The sequence below is a fragment of the Oncorhynchus tshawytscha genome, linkage group LG08 (assembly GCF_018296145.1).
Source record: "Oncorhynchus tshawytscha isolate Ot180627B linkage group LG08, Otsh_v2.0, whole genome shotgun sequence".
Classification (NCBI taxonomy): Eukaryota; Metazoa; Chordata; class Actinopteri; order Salmoniformes; family Salmonidae; genus Oncorhynchus; species Oncorhynchus tshawytscha.
This window is the reverse complement of record NC_056436.1, coordinates 67,109,435-67,130,568: the sequence shown is the minus strand read 5'-3', so window position 1 is coordinate 67,130,568 and position 21,134 is coordinate 67,109,435. Positions and strand designations below refer to the sequence as shown.

Genomic DNA, 21,134 nt, shown 5'->3' with positions numbered 1-21,134 from the left:
GGGTGATTAGAGTGACTGCAGGTTGAGTTGAAGTGCTGCAGGTGTAACTTTTCCAGGGCTCCAGGGCTGCAGACTGCACTAGATCTACTGGGGCCATACTTGCACACATTAAAAAAAGTTTACATTTTAGTTTAGGTTTAAGAATCAGTCAATTCAAATTGTCAACCTAGTTACATGTGTTCAAAGGCTACATGTCAGCTGTTCCCATTACACAACCTGGCACATTTAGCTCTATGCTAACATCCCCAGGTAGCCGTAATTATATCTGGTTCAAAATATGTATCAGCCAGCCGTTGACATAGTTGGACGTTACTAAAACAAGCAAGAAATTTGATCATCCACAGATGAGTTATTTGCCTAACTCATCTTTTTATTTTTACCTTTATTTAACCAGGCAAGTCAGTTAAAAACAAATTCTTATTTTCAATGATGGCCTAGGAACAGCAGGTTAACTGCCTAGGAACAGCAGGTTAACTGCCTAGTCAGGGGCAGAACAACAGATTTGTACCTTGTCAGCTCGGGGGATTGAACTTGCAAGCTTCCAGTTACTAGTCCAACACTCTAACCACTAGGCTACCCAGACCATCAGCAGAGAGGTTAAAACTTCTTAGGGCTTGGTGTCCTGCTATCTGGACAACTTCCAGTGATACTGGAGGGTGTGCAATTCAAATAAATAATCATATATCTTATATCGATTTACAGCAGCCATTGCAGCAAAAGCATGCCATGCGATTGTTTGAGGACGGCGTCCCACATCAAAATATTTTTCATAAATTCACGAATAACAATTAAATATTCACTTACTTTTTGAAAATCTTCCTCTGATTTGTCATCCAAAGGGTCCCAGCTATAACATGTAGTGTCGTTTTGTTAGATAAAGTCCTTCTTTATATCCCAAAAAGTCTGTTCAGTTGGCGCCATTGATGTGAGTAATCCACTCGTTCAACATGCAGATAAAGGAATCCAAAAATCTCCCGCCCAACTTTGTTAACCTCTAGGGACATAACGCAACGGACATAAAATATTACTAGAAAGTATTCCTATTCATGAAAATAACAAGTGAAATATATTGAGACACAGCTTAGCCTTTTGTTAATCACCCTGTCATCTCAGATTTTCAAAATATGCTTTACAGCCAAAGCTAGACAAGCATTTGTGTAAGTTTATCGATAGCCTAGCATAGCATTTTGTCCAGCTAGCAGCAGGTAACTTGGTCACAGAAATCAGAAAAGCAATCAAATTAAATAATTTACCTTTGATGAGCTTCGGATGTTTTCACTCAGAAGACTCCCAGTTAGATAGCAAATGTTCCTTTTTTCCAAAAATATTATTTTTGTAGGCGAAATAGCTCCATTTGTTCTTCACGTTTGGCTGAGAAATCACCCGGAAATTGCAGTCACGAAAAAGGTGAAAAATATTCCAAAATAGCTCAATAATATCGACAGAAACATGGCAAACGTTGTTTATAATCAACCCTCAATGTGTTTTTCAAATATATATTCGATAATATATCCATCACAATTAGTTTTTCAGTAGGACCGATTGGAGTAATAGCTACCTCTGTATTTTACGCGAGAATCTCTCTGGGAGCATCAGGTGACCACTTGAGCAATGTAGCCGCCTACGGGTATTCTTCAACATAAATGCGTAAAACTACGTCACAATGCTGTAGACACCTTCGGGAATACGGAGAAAGAGTAATCTGGTTGATAGCCCATTCACTGCTCAATAGGGACACATTGGAACGCAGCGCTTTCAAAACATTGGATTTTTCTTAGGCTTTCGCCTGCAACATCAGTTCTGTTATACTCACAGACAATATTTTTACAGTTTTGGAAACTTTAGAGTGTTTTCTATCCTAAGCTGTCAATTATATGCATATTCTAGCATCTTGTCCTCACAAAATATCCCGTTTACTACGGGAATGTTTTTTTTCCCAAAAATGAAAATACTGCCGCCTAGTCACAAAAGGTTAAAACAAGTCAAAATACGTTTCTATTGACACCTCAGATACTCTAAAATGTAATCAAAACTATAATATTTCATGCTGAAAGAAGTATGTTCAATAGGAAACCGATATTAGCAGGTGCATCTACAGTGAGATTTTGAGAAGTAAGTTGTTGTTCTACTTACCCAGAGTCAGATGAACTCATGGTTACCATTTTTTTGGTCTCTGCGTGCAGTTTTGAGATGATTGAGTTAGCATATTGTTAGCTTAGTGCAATTTCTTGAAGTCTCCCAGTACAGTAGCCAGGCCCTCTCAAAAACAAGGAAACAGACCTTCTAACTACTCCACAACTCTGTGGTTGGTCATTTATAGTCTTACAAAGCTATACATAGTTATTCATATTTTATATTTGCTAATGTTACTGATATTCATAAAAAACAAGGTTCTATCCACTTCCTCAATTTTTACCCGTTGTCACATAGAGATTAATGGAGATCGCATAGTCGTATCTATCCCGTAACGGCGCCTGTGAGCGCACGGGCAGTGCCATTGAGACCGATACAACATTGAGATCTCTATAGTCAGTAAGTAGGTCAAAGGCCACCATCTCGAAATCTCGCATCCCTTTAAGATCTTTGATAGGCTGATGAATCTGTTATAGGAAATAATCCCTGACACCTGTTGAGGTTAGCGTGAGACTGAATGTGGCAGTGTATGTAAAGGGAACAGCTAACACATAGCCTTTGGTCATGTGCAACTATGTAAACAATTTTAATTGGCTGATGCTTCAACTTGAACAAAAGTATGCAAGTATGCAAGTATGGCTCGCAAGTATGGCTCGCAAGTATGGCGCCACCAGGTTTTGTGGCTTGTGGACTACTGCCTGCTCATTGATTTAGACCTGCTTTGACCGCCATGTTTCTTTGATGAGTTCGGTCGGCACTAGTTAGTGTGTGACACTCTGGGACAATCGATTGTGTCCTCAAAGAACAACAGCTGTGAAGACTGCTATTAATTGCTGTACTGGAGTGTCGCTGGACTGGTACTGTTAGTACACTTTACTGGTACTGTTAGTACACTGGTCTGGTACTGTTAGTACACTTTACTGGTACCACTAGTACACTGGACCAGTACTTCTAGAAAACTGGACAGGTACTGCTAGTGAACTGGACTGGAACTGATAGTGCACTTAACTGTTACCTCTAGTACACTGGACTGGTACTGCTAGTACACTGGACTGGTACTGCTAGTACACTGGACTGGTACCTCTAGTACACTGGACTGGTACCTCTAGTTCACTGGACTGGTACCTCTAGTACACTGGACTGGTACTGTTAGTACACTAGACTAGTACTGCTAGTAAACTGGACTGGTACTGCTAGTACACTGGACTGGTACTGTTGGTACACTGAACTAGTACTGCTAGTAAACTGGACTGGTACCTCTAGTGCACTGGACTAGAACTGTCAGTACACTGGACTGGTACTGTTGGTACACTGTACTGGTACTGTTGGTAGTCTGGACTGGTACTGTTGGTAGACTGGACTAGTACTGCTAGCACACTGGACTCGTACTGCTAGTACACTGGATGGTACTGTCAGTACACTGGACTGGTACTGCTAGCACACTGGACTCGTACTGCTAGTACACTGGATGGTACTGTCAGTACACTGGACTGGTACTTTCAGTACGCTGAAATGTTTTATCTCTATCTTTGACAGACCCAGACAGACAGAGAGACAGAGAGACAGAGAGACAGAGAGACAGACAGACAGACAGACAGACAGACAGACAGACAGACAGACAGACAGACAGACAGACAGACAGACAGACAGACAGACATACTGACCCTAAAACTAATCCCCTCTGTTCCAGTACACTCCCTAAAATACTGACCCTGTAACTAATCCCCTCTGCTCCAGTACACTCCCTAACATACTGACCCTGTAACTAATCCCCTCTGTCCCAGTACACTCCCTAACACACTGACCCTGTAACTAATCCCCTCTATCCCAGTACCCTCTACTAACATACTGCCCCTGTAACTAATCCCCTCTATCCCAGTACCCTCCCTAACATACTGCCCCTGTAACTAATCCCCTCTGTTACAGTACACTCCCTAACACATTGACCCTGTAACTAATCCCCTCTGTTACAGTACACTACCTAAAACATTGACCCTGTAACTAATCCCCTCTATCTCAGTACACTCCCTAACATACTGACCCTGTAACTAATCCCCTCTGTTACAGTACATTCCCTAACACATTGACCCTGTAACTAATCCCCTCTGTTACAGTACACTACCTAAAACATTGACCCTGTAACTAATCCCCTCTGTTACAGTACACTACCTAAAACATTGCCCCTGTAACTAATCCCCTCTATCCCAGTACCCTCCCTAACATACTGCCCCTGTAACTAATCCCCTCTGTTACAGTACACTCCCTAACACATTGACCCTGTAACTAATCCCCTCTGTTACAGTACACTACCTAAAACATTGACCCTGTAACTAATCCCCTCTATCTCAGTACACTCCCTAAAATACTGCCCCTGTAACTAATCCCCTCTGTTCCAGTACACTCCCTAACATACTGACCCTGTAACTAATCCCCTCTGTTCCAGTACACTCTCTAACATACTGACCCTGGAACTAATCCCCTCTGTTCCAGCACACTCCCTAACATACTGACCCTGTAACTAATCCCCTCTGCTCTAGTACACTCCCTAACATACTGACCCTGTAACTAATCCCCTCTGCTCCAGTACACTCCCTAACATACTGACCCTGTAACTAATCCCATATGTTCCAGTACACTCCCTAACATACTGTCCCTGTAACTAATCCCCTATGTTCCAGTACACTCCCTAACATACTGACCCTGTAACTAATCCCCTCTGTTCCAGCACACTCCCTAACATACTGACCCTGTAACTAATCCCCTCTGTTCCAGCACACTCCCTAAAATACTGACCCTGTAACTAATCCCCTCTGCTCCAGTACACTCCCTAACATACTGACCCTGTAACTAATCCCCTCTGTCCCAGTACACTCCCTAACACACTGACCCTGTAACTAATCCCCTATCCCAGTACCCTCTACTAACATACTGCCCCTGTAACTAATCCCTCTATCCCAGTACCCTCCCTAACATACTGCCCCTGTAACTAATCCCTCTGTTACAGTACACTCCCTAACACATTGACCCTGTAACTAATCCCCTCTGTTACAGTACACTACCTAAAACATTGACCCTGTAACTAATCCCCTCTGTTACAGTACACTCCCTAAAACATTGACCCTGTAACTAATCCCCTCTGTTACAGTACACTACCTAAAACATTGCCCCTGTAACTAATCCCCTCTATCCCAGTACCCTCCCTAACATACTGCCCCTGTAACTAATCCCCTCTGTTACAGTACACTCCCTAACACATTGACCCTGTAACTAATCCCCTCTGTTACAGTACACTACCTAAAACATTGACCCTGTAACTAATCCCCTCTATCTCAGTACACTCCCTAACATACTGACCCTGTAACTAATCCCCTCTGTTACAGTACACTCCCTAACTCACTGACCCTGTAACTAATCCCCTCTGTTCCAGTACACTCCCTAAAATACTGACCCTGTAACTAATCCCCTCTGCTCCAGTACACTCCCTAACATACTGACCCTGTAACTAATCCCCTCTGTCCCAGTACACTCCCTAACACACTGACCCTGTAACTAATCCCCTATCCCAGTACCCTCTACTAACATACTGCCCCTGTAACTAATCCCCTCTATCCCAGTACCCTCCCTAACATACTGCCCCTGTAACTAATCCCCTCTGTTACAGTACACTCCCTAACACATTGACCCTGTAACTAATCCCCTCTGTTACAGTACACTACCTAAAACATTGACCCTGTAACTAATCCCCTCTATCTCAGTACACTCCCTAACATACTGACCCTGTAACTAATCCCCTCTGTTACAGTACATTCCCTAACACATTGACCCTGTAACTAATCCCTCTGTTACAGTACACTACCTAAAACATTGACCCTGTAACTAATCCCCTCTGTTACAGTACACTACCTAAAACATTGCCCCTGTAACTAATCCCCTCTATCCCAGTACCCTCCCTAACATACTGCCCCTGTAACTAATCCCCTCTGTTACAGTACACTCCCTAACACATTGACCCTGTAACTAATCCCTCTGTTACAGTACACTACCTAAAACATTGACCCTGTAACTAATCCCTCTATCTCAGTACACTCCCTAAAATACTGCCCCTGTAACTAATCCCCTCTGTTCCAGTACACTCCCTAACATACTGACCCTGTAACTAATCCCTCTGTTCCAGTACACTCTCTAACATACTGACCCTGGAACTAATCCCCTCTGTTCCAGCACACTCCCTAACATACTGACCCTGTAACTAATCCCCTCTGCTCTAGTACACTCCCTAACATACTGACCCTGTAACTAATCCCCTCTGCTCCAGTACACTCCCTAACATACTGACCCTGTAACTAATCCCATATGTTCCAGTACACTCCCTAACATACTGTCCCTGTAACTAATCCCCTATGTTCCAGTACACTCCCTAACATACTGACCCTGTAACTAATCCCCTCTGTTCCAGCACACTCCCTAACATACTGACCCTGTAACTAATCCCCTCTGTTCCAGCACACTCCCTAAAATACTGACCCTGTAACTAATCCCCTCTGCTCCAGTACACTCCCTAACATACTGACCCTGTAACTAATCCCCTCTGTCCCAGTACACTCCCTAACACACTGACCCTGTAACTAATCCCCTCTATCCCAGTACCCTCTACTAACATACTGCCCCTGTAACTAATCCCTCTATCCCAGTACCCTCCCTAACATACTGCCCCTGTAACTAATCCCCTCTGTTACAGTACACTCCCTAACACATTGACCCTGTAACTAATCCCTCTGTTACAGTACACTACCTAAAACATTGACCCTGTAACTAATCCCCTCTGTTACAGTACACTACCTAAAACATTGACCCTGTAACTAATCCCCTCTGTTACAGTACACTACCTAAAACATTGCCCCTGTAACTAATCCCTCTATCCCAGTACCCTCCCTAACATACTGCCCCTGTAACTAATCCCTCTGTTACAGTACACTCCCTAACACATTGACCCTGTAACTAATCCCCTCTGTTACAGTACACTACCTAAAACATTGACCCTGTAACTAATCCCCTCTATCTCAGTACACTCCCTAACATACTGACCCTGTAACTAATCCCCTCTGTTACAGTACACTCCCTAACTCACTGACCCTGTAACTAATCCCCTCTGTTCCAGTACACTCCCTAACATACTGACCCTGTAACTAATCCCCTCTGTTCCAGTACACTCCCTAACATACTGACCCTGTAACTAATCCCCTCTGTTCCAGTACACTCCCTAACATACTGACCCTGTAACTAATCCCTCTGTTCCAGCACACTCCCTAACATACTGACCCTGTAACTAATCCCCTCTGCTCCAGTACACTCCCTAACATACTGACCCTGTAACTAATCCCCTCTGCTCCAGTACACTCCCTAACATACTGACCCTGTAACTAATCCCATATGATCCAGTACACTCCCTAACATACTGACCCTGTAACTAATCCCATATGTTCCAGTACGCTCCCTAACATACTGTCCCTGTAACTAATCCCCTCTGTTCCAGTACACTCCCTAACATACTGACCATAAAACTAATCCCCTCTGTTCCAGTACACTCCCTAAAATACTGCCCCTGTAACTAATCCCCTCTGTTCCAGTACACTCCCTAACATACTGACCCTGTAACTATTCCCCTCTGTCCCAGTACACTCCCTAACACACTGACCCTGTAACTAATCCCCTTTATCCCAGTACCCTCCCTAACATACTGCCCCTGTAACTAATCCCCTCTATCCCAGTACCCTCCCTAACATACTGCCCCTGTAACTAATCCCCTCTGTTACAGTACACTCCCTAACACATTGACCCTGTAACTAATCCCCTCTGTTACAGTACACTACCTAACACATTGACACTGTAACTAATCCCCTCTATCTCAGTACACTCCCTAACATACTGACCCTGTAACTAATCCCCTCTGTTACAGTACACTCCCTAACTCACTGACCCTGTAACTAATCCCCTCTGTTCCAGTACACTCCCTAACATACTGACCCTGTAACTAATCCCCTCTGTTACAGTACACTCCCTAACTCACTGACCCTGTAACTAATCCCCTCTGTTCCAGTACACTCCCTAACATACTGACCCTGTAACTAATCCCCTCTGTTCCAGTACACTCCCTAACATACTGACCCTGTAACTAATCCCCTCTGTTCCAGTACACTCCCTAACATACTGACCCTGTAACTAATCCCCTCTGTTCCAGTACACTCCCTAACATACTGACCCTGTAACTAATCCCCTCTGTTCCAGTACACTCCCTAACATACTGACCCTGTAACTAATCCCTCTGTTCCAGTACACACGCATGCACGCCGCACGCATGCACGCACACATGCACACACACACACACACACACACACACACACACACACACACACACACACACACACACACACACACACACAACACAACCTCAAGTGAACAAGCACGTACACACATGCATGCACATAAATGCCCACAGACACAAAAATGCGAACACACACACACATCTGTTCTGTGGGTTGAACTGTTTTTCTACATCTGTCTGGACCAATAAAAACTGAGACGTCTTACGACATATTACATAATTTTAGATCTCAACAAACTGTGTTTTTTCCTGTTTGACTCTCTTTTAGCTGAAAAACATGTTTTTTTTTGTAATGACAGGTCTGAGAGGAAATGTTTCGATGTGCTTGACTAGTGTGTGTGTGTGCTTTTGTGTATTTGTGTGTAGTTGTGTAATGTCGCACTATGTAAATATATTTCAGTTTGTTTGCACTGTACTGTACGTTCTGTATCTTTTGTGTGTATGATTGGTGCTGGCTGGATATGTGGGTTTCCTGCCTCGAGTGGACGGCCTGTTTCATGGTAAACAGATTATTTAGAGCCTTGTTCAGTGAACCAAACATCTCCCCATTCCCAGCTAAAGCCGCACTCCATCAGCCTGATGGGAGACTAGACACAGCATTTTCAGACACTGTTCTGTTCCCTTTGTACACTCACCTCAATAGCACTCATGTTGACATCACCTCACCTCAACCTCTGGCCAGGGCACTAGAGAGGCTTAGTTGTACTGGACATGTGATGAAAACATACACACTCCCTGTCGTTTCACTGTGTTCTTTCCCTCTCCACTGAGGTGAAGACGAGTCTGAACTGCTTAAAGCAGTGAGAATATGATACTTTCTATAGAAACTCTACAGTATTACACTGTATCACAAAGTTCTGTTCCAAAGCTGTACAACCAAAATCACAGCCAGGGGAATCTATTTGCCAGCAGCAGAACTTAACCCACACCCACTTTTAATACCTTGTTTTCACACAAGACATGTTTCATTGTGGCTTGTAAAGCCAAGAGTACTATAACAGTAGGAGGACCCAGCCTTATTTGATATATCACTAAAGTCTCTTCAAACATGGTGTGATTTCACAAGGCCTGCTGCTTTGCCCCAGCCTCTCCTGGCCTCTGGGTTTGGCTGGGAGGTCATGTGGTCAGGTCTGTGTATGACATAGACACAGGACAGGGTTAAACCAGACACTGGCTTTGAACGCACCTCAAAATGCTAAAACTCGTCCACAGGCTATTTATCTGAATCTTGAGTAATAATGCCCTACCATGTTTGACAGTGTGATATTCTCAAAGTATGATGAGTCCACACCCCTTCCCTCCACACCCCTACCCTCCATACCCCTACCCTCCACACCCCAACCCTCCACACCCCTACCCTCCACAGCCCTACCCTACATACCCCAACCCTCCACACCCCTACCCTCCATACCCCCTACCCTCCATACCCCTACCCTCCACACCCCCCTCCATACCCCTACCCTCCCACCCCTACCCTTCACACCCCTACCCTCCACACCCCTACCCTCCACACCCCAACCCTCCACACCCCTACCCTCCACACCACTACCCTCCACAGCCCTACCCTCCACACCCCTACCCTCCATACCCCTACCCTCCATACCCCTACCCTCCACACCCCTACCCTCCACACCCCAACCCTCCACACCCCTACCCTCCATACCCCTATCCTCCACACCCCTACCCTCCATACCCCTACCCTCCACACCCCTACCCTCCATACCCCTACCCTCCACACCCCTTCCCTCCACAGCCCTACCCTCCATACCCCCTCCATACCCCTACCCTCCACACCCCTACCCTCCACACCCCTACCCTCCATACCCCTACCCTCCACACCCCTACCCTCCATACCCCTACCCTCCACACCCCTTCCCTCCACAGCCCTACCCTCCATACCCTTACCCTCCACACCCCTACCCTCCATACCCCTACCCTCCACACCCCAACCCTCCACACCTCTACCCTCCACACCCCTACCCTCCTAGACTGCAGTAAACTTAGAATAATTAGATCTAGACTGCAGGAAACCTATAATAATTAGGTTTAGACTGTAGGAAACCTAGAATAATTAGGTCTAGACTGCAGGAAACCTAGAATAATTAGGTCTAGACTGCAGGAAACCTAGAATAATTAGGTCTAGACTGCAGGAAACCTAGAATAATTAGGTCTAGACTGCAGGAAACCTAGAATAATTAGATCTAGACTGTAGGAAACCTAGAATAATTAGATCTAGATTGCAGGAACCCTGGAATAATTTTTTATTTTACCTTTATTTAACTAGGCAAGTCAGTTAAGAACAAATTCTTATTTTCAATGACGGCCTAGGAACAGTGGGTTAACTGCCTGTTCAGGGGCAGAACGACAGATTGTTTTACCTTGTCAGCTCCGGGGTTTGAATTTGCAACCTTCCGGTTACTAGTCCAACGCTCTAACCACTAGGCTACCCTGCCGCCCCATAATCAGGTCTAGACTGCAGGAAACCTAGAATAATTAGGTCTAGACTGAAGGAAACCTAGAATAATTAGGTCTAGACAGCAGGAAACCTAGAATAATGGGGTGTAAACTGCAGGAAACCAAGATTAATGGGGTGTAGTCTGAAGGAAACCTAGAATAATTAGGTCTAGACTGCAGGAAACCTAGAATAATGGGGTGTAAACTGCAGGAAACCAAGATTAATGGGGTGTAGTCTGAAGGAAACCTAGAATAATTAGGTCTAGACAGCAGGAAACCTAGAATAATGGGGTGTAAACTGCAGGAAACCAAGATTAATGGGGTGTAGTCTGCAGGAAACCTAGAATAATTTGATCTAGACTGCAGGAAACCTAGAATAATTAGGTCTAGACTGCAGGAAACCTAGAATAATTAGGTCTAGACTGCAGGAAACCTAGAATAATTAGGTCTAGACTGCAGGAAACCTAGAATAATTAGATCTAGGCTGCAGGAGATCTTGACAAATTAGGACTAGACTGCAGGAAACCTAGAAGGACTAGATCTAGACTGCAGGAAACCTAGAAGGACTAGATCTAGACTGCAGGAAACCTTGATTAATGGGGTATAGACTGAAGGAATTCCAAGTTTTTAAAGTCAACAGAAGTTAAATAATTTCCCCCTTGGTGGTGGTGGTGGTGGTGGTGGTGGTGATGGTGGGGTTGGTGATGGATGGGGTGGTGATGGAGGTGACGGTGGTGGTAGTGATGGTGGTGTTTGTGAAGGCATTAATGTCTAGATTGTATATATCTTTATGTGTTTTATTTCTTAGTAGACATTGAAGCATACATTGGCAGCAGAAATTGAATTGATGCTGCAGAGATACAATATGCAGATCTAATGCGTCCCTGCTGAGCACCAATAACAAGATCATTGTCTGGGTTTAGAAACGCAGGGAAACTTAGTGTAGCTGGCTATACATCATCACAGATCTAACCTGTCTCCAACCTTCAGGATCTCCATTTAACTCCATTTAACCTAGAAAGAGGCAATGAGAGTTTTCACAAGGGAGAAGGAGAAGTGAAAAGTGTACCCATCCACTGGTTTCAGCTGAGGAATGACGGTAGTGTTGAATTTTTGTCTCTTTCTCTGTCTGTCTTTCTACGTCTCTGTCTCTCTCTCTCTCTCTCTCTCTCTCTCTCTCTCTCTCTCAATTCAATTTAAGGGCTTTATTGGCATTGGAAACACATGTTAACATTACCATAGCAAGTTAAGTATATAATAAACAAAATTTAAATAGACAATTAATAAGCAAATAAAAAATTAACAGTAAACAGTACACAAGCAAAAATAAATACATGTAAATAAATAGATACATGTAAATATAGGGTGGAGTTTATAAAAATGTTTTTTTTCTAATTCTTTGTGGAAATGTGTAATCTGAGGGTAATATGTGTCTCTAATCTGGTCATACATTTGACAGGAGATTAGAAAGTGCAGCTTGGTTTCCACCTCATTTTGTGGGCAGTGTGCACATAGCCTGTCTTCTCTGAAGAGCCAGGTCTGCCTATTGCGGCCTTTCTCAATAGCGAGGCTATGCTCACTGTCTGTACATTGTCAAAGCTTTCCTTCAGTTTGGGTCAGTCACAGTGGTCAGGTATTCTGTCACTGTGTACTCTCTGTTTAGGGCCAAATAGCATTCTAGTTTGCTCTGTTTTTGGGAAATTCTTTCCAATGTGTCAAGTAATTATCTTTTTGTTTTCTCATGATTTAGTTGGGTCTAGTTGTGTTGCTGTCCTTGGGCTCTGTGGGGTCTGTTTGTTTGTGAACAGAGCCCCAGGACCAGCTTACTTAGGGGACTCTTCTCCAGGGTCATCTCTCTGTAGGAGATGGCTTTGTTATGGAAGGTTTGGGAATCGCTTCCTTTTAGGTGATTGTTGACTTTAATGTCTCTTTTCTGGATTTTGATAATTAACGGGTATCGGCCTAATTCTGCTCTGCATGCATTATTTGGTGTTTGACGTTGTACACTGAGGATATTTTTTGCAGAATTCTGCATGCAGAGTCTCAATTTGGTTGGTGAGTGGTTGGTGAGCGGACCCCAGACCTCACAACCATGAAGGGCAATGGTTCTATAATTCAAGTATTTTTAGCCAGATCCTAATTGGTAAGTTGAATTTTATGTTCCTTTTGATGGCATAGAAGGCCCTTCTTGTCTTGACTCTCAGATCGTTCACAGCTTTGTAGAAGTTACCTATGTTTAGGCCAAGGTATGTATAGTTTTTGTGTGCTGTAGGTCTCTCTCTCTCGCTCTCTCACTCTCTCTCTCCTCTAGGTGTCAGCAGAGTTATTCATGCAGGGCAGCACTGGGCTGGGAGTCCCGTCCGTGGGTGTCCAAGCGTGAATGCATCTGCCTGTGCCTATGTGGATGAGAGTGTGTGCATCTGCCTGTGCCTATGTGCATGAGAGTGTGTGCATCTGCCTGTGCCTATGTCAATGAGAGTGTGTGCATCTGCCTGTGCCTATGTGCATGAGAGTGTGTGCATCTGCCTGTGCCTATGTCAATGAGAGTGTGTGCATCTGCCTGTGCCTATGTCAATGAGAGTGTGTGCATCTGCCTGTACCTATGTGCATGAGAGTGTGTGCATCTGCCTGTGCCTATGTGCATGAGAGTGTGTGCATCTGCCTGTGCCTATGTCAATGAGAGTGTGTGCATCTGCCTGTGCCTATGTCAATGAGAGTGTGTGCATCTGCCTGTACCTATGTCAATGAGAGTGTGTGCATCTGCCTGTGCCTATGTCAATGAGAGTGTGTGCATCTGCCTGTGCCTATGTCAATGAGAGTGTGTGCATCTGCCTGTGCCTATGTCAATGAGAGTGTGTGCATCTGCCTGTACCTATGTGCATGAGAGTGTGTGCATCTGCCTGTGCCTATGTGCATGAGAGTGTGTGCATCTGCCTGTGCCTATGTCAATGAGAGTGTGTGCATCTGCCTGTGCCTATGTCAATGAGAGTGTGTGCATCTGCCTGTACCTATGTCAATGAGAGTGTGTGCATCTGCCTGTACCTATGTGCATGAGTGTGTGCATCTGCCTGTGCCTATGTCAATGAGAGTGTGTGCATCTGCCTGTACCTATGTGCATGAGAGTGTGTGCATCTGCCTGTGCCTATGTGCATGAGAGTGTGTGCATCTGCCTGTGCCTATGTCAATGAGAGTGTGTGCATCTGCCTGTACCTATGTGCATGAGAGTGTGTGCATCTGCCTGTGCCTATGTGCATGAGAGTGTGTGCATCTGCCTGTGCCTATGTGCATGAGTGTGTGCATCTGCCTGTGCCTATGTGCATCTGCCTGTGCCTATGTGCATGAGAGTGTGTGCATCTGCCTGTGCCTATGTGCATGAGAGTGTGTGCATCTGCCTGTGCCTATGTGCATGAGAGTGTGTGCATCTGCCTGTGCCTATGTCAATGAGAGTGTGTGCATCTGCCTGTGCCTATGTCAATGAGAGTGTGTGCATCTGCCTGTGCCTATGTCAATGAGAGTGTGTGCATCTGCCTGTGCCTATGTCAATGAGAGTGTGTGCATCTGCCTGTGCCTATGTGCATGAGAGTGTGTGCATCTGCCTGTGCCTATGTGCATGAGAGTGTGTGCATCTGCCTGTGCCTATGTCAATGAGAGTGTGTGCATCTGCCTGTGCCTGTGAGTGTGTGCATCTGCCTGCCTATGTGCATGAGAGTGTGTGCATCTGCCTGTGCCTATGTCAATGAGAGTGTGTGCATCTGCCTGTGCCTATGTGCATGAGAGTGTGTGCATCTGCCTGTGCCTATGTGCATGAGAGTGTGTGCATCTGCCTGTGCCTATGTCAATGAGAGTGTGTGCATCTGCCTGTGCCTATGTGCATGAGAGTGTGTGCATCTGCCTGTGCCTATGTCAATGAGAGTGTGTGCATCTGCCTGTGCCTATGTCAATGAGAGTGTGTGCATCTGCCTGTGCCTATGTCAATGAGAGTGTGTGCATCTGCCTGTGCCTATGTCAATGAGAGTGTGTGCATCTGCCTGTGCCTATGTGCATGAGAGTGTGTGCATCTGCCTGTGCCTATGTGCATGAGAGTGTGTGCATCTGCCTGTGCCTATGTCTGCCTGTGCCTATGATGAGAGTGTGTGCATCTGCCTGTGCCTATGTCAATGAGAGTGTGTGCATCTGCCTGTGCCTATGTCAATGAGAGTGTGTGCATCTGCCTGTGCCTATGTGCATGAGAGTGTGTGCATCTGCCTGTGCCTATGTCATGAGAGTGTGTGCATCTGCCTGTGCCTATGTGCATGAGAGTGTGTGCATCTGCCTGTGCCTATGTGCATGAGAGTGTGTGCATCTGCCTGTGCCTATGTCAATGAGAGTGTGTGCATCTGCCTGTACCTATGTGCATGAGAGTGTGTGCATCTGCCTGTGCCTATGTGCATGAGAGTGTGTGCATCTGCCTGTGCCTATGTGCATGAGAGTGTGTGCATCTGCCTGTGCCTATGTCAATGAGAGTGTGTGCATCTGCCTGTGCCTATGTCAATGAGAGTGTGTGCATCTGCCTGTACCTATGTGCATGAGAGTGTGTGCATCTGCCTGTGCCTATGTGCATGAGAGTGTGTGCATCTGCCTGTGCCTATGTGCATGAGAGTGTGTGCATCTGCCTGTGCCTATGTCAATGAGAGTGTGTGCATCTGCCTGTGCCTATGTGCATGAGAGTGTGTGCATCTGCCTGTGCCTATGTCAATGAGAGTGTGTGCATCTGCCTGTGCCTATGTGCATGAGAGTGTGTGCATCTGCCTGTGCCTATGTGCATGAGAGTTTGTGCATCTGCCTGTGCCTATGTCAATGAGAGTGTGTGCATCTGCCTGTGCCTATGTCAATGAGAGTGTGTGCATCTGCCTGTGCCTATGTGCATGAGAGTGTGTGCATCTGCCTGTGCCTATGTGCATGAGAGTGTGTGCATCTGCCTGTGCCTATGTCAATGAGAGTGTGTGCATCTGCCTGTGCTTATGTGCATGAGAGTGTGTGCATCTGCCTGTGCTTATGTCAATGAGAGTGTGTGCATCTGCCTGTGCCTATGTGCATGAGAGTGTGTGCATCTGCCTGTGCCTATGTCATGAGAGTGTGTGCATCTGCCTGTGCCTATGTGCATGAGTGTGTGCATCTGCCTGTGCCTATGTGCATGAGAGTGTGTGCATCTGCCTGTGCCTATGTGCATGAGAGTGTGTGCATCTGCCTGTGCCTATGTCAATGAGAGTGTGTGCATCTGCCTGTGCCTATGTCAATGAGAGTGTGTGCATCTGCCTGTGCCTATGTCAATGAGAGTGTGTGCATCTGCCTGTGCCTATGTCAATGAGAGTGTGTGCATCTGCCTGTGCCTATGTCAATGAGAGTGTGTGCATCTGCCTGTGCCTATGTCAATGAGAGTGTGTGCATCTGCCTGTGCCTATGTCAATGAGAGTGTGTGCATCTGCCTGTGCCTATGTGCATGAGAGTGTGTGCATCTGCCTGTGCCTATGTCAATGAGAGTGTGTGCATCTGCCTGTGCCTATGTGCATGAGAGTGTGTGCATCTGCCTATGCCTATGTCAATGAGAGTGTGTGCATCTGCCTGTGCCTATGTGCATGAGAGTGTGTGCATCTGCCTGCGCCTATGTCAATGAGAGTGTGTGCATCTGCCTGTGCCTATGTCAATGAGAGTGTGTGCATCTGCCTGTGCCTATGTCAATGAGAGTGTGTGCATCTGCCTGTACCTATGTGCATGAGAGTGTGTGCATCTGCCTGTGCCTATGTCAATGAGAGTGGTGCATCTGCCTGTACCTATGTGCATGAGAGTGTGTGCATCTGCCTGTGCCTATGTGCATGAGAGTGTGTGCATCTGCCTTTGCCTATGTGCATGAGAGTGTGTGCATCTGCCTGTGCCTATGTCAATGAGAGTGTGTGCATCTGCCTGTACCTATGTGCATGAGAGTGTGTGCATCTGCCTGTGCCTATGTCAATGAGAGTGTGTGCATCTGCCTGTGCCTATGTCAATGAGAGTGTGTGCATCTGCCAGTGCCTATGTCAATGAGAGTGTGTGCATCTGCCTGTGCCTATGTGCATGAGAGTGTGTGCATCTGCCTGTGCCTATGTCAATGAGAGTGTGTGCATCTGCCTGTGCCTATGTCAATGAGAGTGTGTGCATCTGCCTGTGCTTATGTGCATGAGAGTGTGTGCATGTGTGTGTTATCGTGTGCAAGTTATCAGGAAGTCCCCGTGAAGTGGGTATCAAGGTGTGTCATCAAGTTATCAGGAAGTCGCTGTGAATTGGGTATCAAGGTGTGTGTCATCAAGTTATCAGGAAGTCCCTGTGAATTGGGTATCAAGGTGTGTGTCATCAAGTTATCAGGAAGTCCCTGTGAATTGGGTATCAAGGTGTGTCGTCAAGTTCTCAGGAAGTCCCTGTGAAGTAGGTATCAAGGTGTGCGTCATCAAGTTATTAGGAAGTCCCCGTGAAGTGGGTATCAAGGTGTGTGTCATCAAGTTATCAGGAAGTCCCTGTGAAGTGGGTATCAAGGTGTGTGTCATCAAGTTATTAGGAAGTCCCTGTGAAGTGGGTATCAAGGTGTGTCATCAAGTTATCAGGAAGTCCCTGTGACGTGGGTATCAAGGTGTGTGTCATCAAGTTATCAGGAAGTCCCTGTGAAGTGGTTATCAAGGTGTGTCATCAAGTTATCAGGATGTCCCTGTGAAGTGGGTATCAAAGTGTGTCATCAAGTTATCAGGACGTACTTGTGAAGTGGGTATCAAGGTGTGTCATCAAGTTATCAGGAAGTCCCTGTGAAGTGGTTATCAAGGCGTGTCATCAAGTTATCAAGAAGTCCCTGTGAATTGGGTATCAAGGTGTGTCATCAAGTTATCAGGACGTCCCTGTGAAGTGGGTATCAAGGTGTGTCATCAAGTTATCAGGAAGTCCCTGTGACGTGGGTATCAAGGTGTGTGTCATCAAGTTATCAGGACGTCCCTGTGAAGTGGGTATCAAGGTGTGTCATCAAGTTATCAGGATGTCCCTGTGAAGTGGGTATCAAGGTGTGTGTCATCAAGTTATCAGGAAGTCCCTGTGAAGTGGGTATCAAGGTGTGTGTCATCAAGTTTTCAGGAAGTCCCCGTGAAGTGGGTATCAAGGTGTGTCATCAAGTTATCAGGAAGTCCCTGTGAAGTGGGTATCAAGGTGTGTGTCATCAAGTTATCAGGAAGTCCCTGTGAAGTGGGTATCAAGGTGTGTCATCAAGTTATCAGGAAGTCCCTGTGAATTGGGTATCAAGGTGTGTCATCAAGTTATCAGGAAGTCCCTGTGAAGTAGGTATCAAGGTGTGCGTCATCAAGTTATTAGGAAGTCCCTGTGAAGTGGGTATCAAGGTGTGTGTCATCAAGTTATCAGGAATTCCCTGTGAAGTGGGTATCAAGGTGTGTCATCAAGTTATCAGGACGTCCCTGTGAAGTGGGTATCAAGGTGTGTCATCAAGTTATCAGGAAGTCCCTGTGAAGTGGGTATCAAGGTGTGTGTCATCAAGTTATCAGGAAGTCCCTGTGAAGTGGGTATCAAGGTGTGTGTCATCAAGTTATTAGGAAGTCCCTGTGAAGTGGGTATCAAGGTGTGTCATCAAGTTATCAGGACGTCCCTGTGAAGTGGGTATCAAGGTGTGCCATCAAGTTATCAGGAAGTCCCTGTGACGTGGGTATCAAGGTGTGTGTCATCAAGTTATCAGGAAGTCCCTGTGAAGTGGTTATCAAGGTGTGTCATCAAGTTATCAGGATGTCCCTGTGAAGTGGGTATCAAAGTGTGTCATCAAGTTATCAGGACGTACTTGTGAAGTGGGTATCAAGGTGTGTCATCAAGTTATCAGGAAGTCCCTGTGAAGTGGGTATCAAGGCGTGTGTCATCAAGTTATCAGGAAGTCCCTGTGAATTGGGTATCAAGGTGTGTCATCAAGTTATCAGGACGTCCCTGTGAAGTGGGTATTAAGGTGTGTCATCAAGTTATCAGGAAGTCCCTGTGAAGTGGGTATCAAGGTGTGTGTCATCAAGTTATCAGGAATTCCCTGTGAAGTGGGTATCAAGGTGTGTGTCATCAAGTTATCAGGACGTCCCTGTGACGTGGGTATCAAGGTGTGTGTCATCAAGTTATCAGGACGTCCCTGTGAAGTGGGTATCAAGGTGTGTGTCATCAAGTTATTAGGAAGTCCCTGTGAAGTGGGTATCAAGGTGTGTGTCATCAAGTTATTAGGAAGTCCCTGTGAAGTGGGTATCAAGGTGTGTCATCAAGTTATCAGGACGTCCCTGTGAAGTGGGTATCAAGGTGTGCCATCAAGTTATCAGGACGTTCCTGTGTAGTGGGTATCAAGGCGTGTGTCATCATGTGCAAGTTATCAGGACGTTCCTGTGTAGTGGGTATCAAGGCGTGTGTCATCATGTGCAAGTTATCAGGACGTTCCTGTGTAGTGGGTATCAAGGCGTGTGTCATCATGTGCAAGTTATCAGGAAGTCCCTGTGTAGTGGGTATCAAGGTGTGTGTCATCATGTGCAAGTTATCAGGACGTTCCTGTGTAGTGGGTATCAAGGCGTGTGTCATCATGTGCAAGTTATCAGGACGTCCCTGTGTAGTGGGTATCAAGGCGTGTGTCATCATGTGCAAGTTATCAGGACGTTCCTGTGTAGTGGGTATCAAGGCGTGTGTCATCATGTGCAAGTTATCAGGCGTTCCTGTGTAGTGGGTATCAAGGCGTGTGTCATCATGTGCAAGTTATCAGGACGTTCCTGTGTAGTGGGTATCAAGGCGTGTGTCATCATGTGCAAGTTATCAGGACGTTCCTGTGTAGTGGGTATCAAGGCGTGTGTCATCATGTGCAAGTTATCAGGACGTTCCTGTGTAGTGGGTATCAAGGCGTGTGTCATCATGTGCAAGTTATCAGGACGTTCCTGTGTAGTGGGTATCAAGGCGTGTGTCATCATGTGCAAGTTATCAGGACGTTCCTGTGTAGTGGGTATCAAGGCGTGTGTCATCATGTGCAAGTTATCAGGACGTTCCTGTAGTAGTGGGTATCATCAGGCGTGTGTCATCATGTGCAAGTTATCAGGACGTTCCTGTGTAGTGGGTATCAAGGCGTGTGTCATCATGTGCAAGTTATCAGGACGTTCCTGTGTAGTGGGTATCAAGGCGTGTGTCATCATGTGCAAGTTATCAGGACGTTCCTGTGTAGTGGGTATCAAGGCGTGTGTCATCATGTGCAAGTTATCAGGACGTTCCTGTGTAGTGGGTATCAAGGCGTGTGTCATCATGTGCAAGTTATCAGGACGTTCCTGTGTAGTGGGTATCAAGGCGTGTGTCATCATGTGCAAGTTATCAGGACGTTCCTGTGTAGTGGGTATCAAGGCGTGTGTCATCATGTGCAAGTTATCAGGACGTTCCTGTGTAGTGGGTATCAAGGCGTGTGTCATCATGTGCAAGTTATCAGGACGTTCCTGTGTCAGTGGGTATCAGGACGTTCGTGTGTCATCATGGCAAGTTATCAGGACGTTCCTGTGTAGTGGGTATCAAGGCGTGTGTCATCATGTGCAAGTTATCAGGACGTTCCTGTGTAGTGGGTATCAAGGCGTGTGTCATCATGTGCAAGTTATCAGGGACGTTCCTGTGTAGTGGGTATCAAGGCGTGTGTCATCATGTGCAAGTTATCAGGACGTTCCTGTGTAGTGGGTATCAAGGCGTGTGTCATCATGTGCAAGTTATCAGGACGTTCCTGTGTAGTGGGTATCAAGGCGTGTGTCATCATGTGCAAGTTATCAGGACGTTCCTGTGTAGTGGGTATCAAGGCGTGTGTCATCATGTGCAAGTTATCAGGACGTTCCTGTGTAGTGGGTATCAAGGCGTGTGTCATCATGTGCAAGTTATCAGGACGTTCCTGTGTAGTGGGTATCAAGGTGTGTCATCATGTGCAAGTTATCAGGACGTTCCTGTGTAGTGGGTATCAAGGCGTGTGTCATCATGTGCAAGTTATCAGGACGTTCCTGTGTAGTGGGTATCAAGGCGTGTGTCATCATGTGCAAGTTATCAGGACGTTCCTGTGTAGTGGGTATCAAGGCGTGTGTCATCATGTGCAAGTTATCAGGACGTTCCTGTGTAGTGGGTATCAAGGCGT

At 45.9% G+C, this 21,134-nt stretch overlaps 1 protein-coding gene across 1 annotated transcript in view; it reads left to right on the top strand.

Moving 5' to 3' along the window:
- The first annotated feature begins 9,794 nt into the window (after window positions 1–9,794).
- LOC121847023 (extensin-like) overlaps window positions 9,795–21,134 on the top strand; it is a 40,792-nt gene continuing 29,452 nt past the window's right edge. Inside the window, exon 1 of the mRNA XM_042326307.1 lies at window positions 9,795–10,509. Coding sequence (XP_042182241.1) covers window positions 9,795–10,509 — 715 coding nt within the window. The remainder of the gene's footprint in view (window positions 10,510–21,134) is intronic.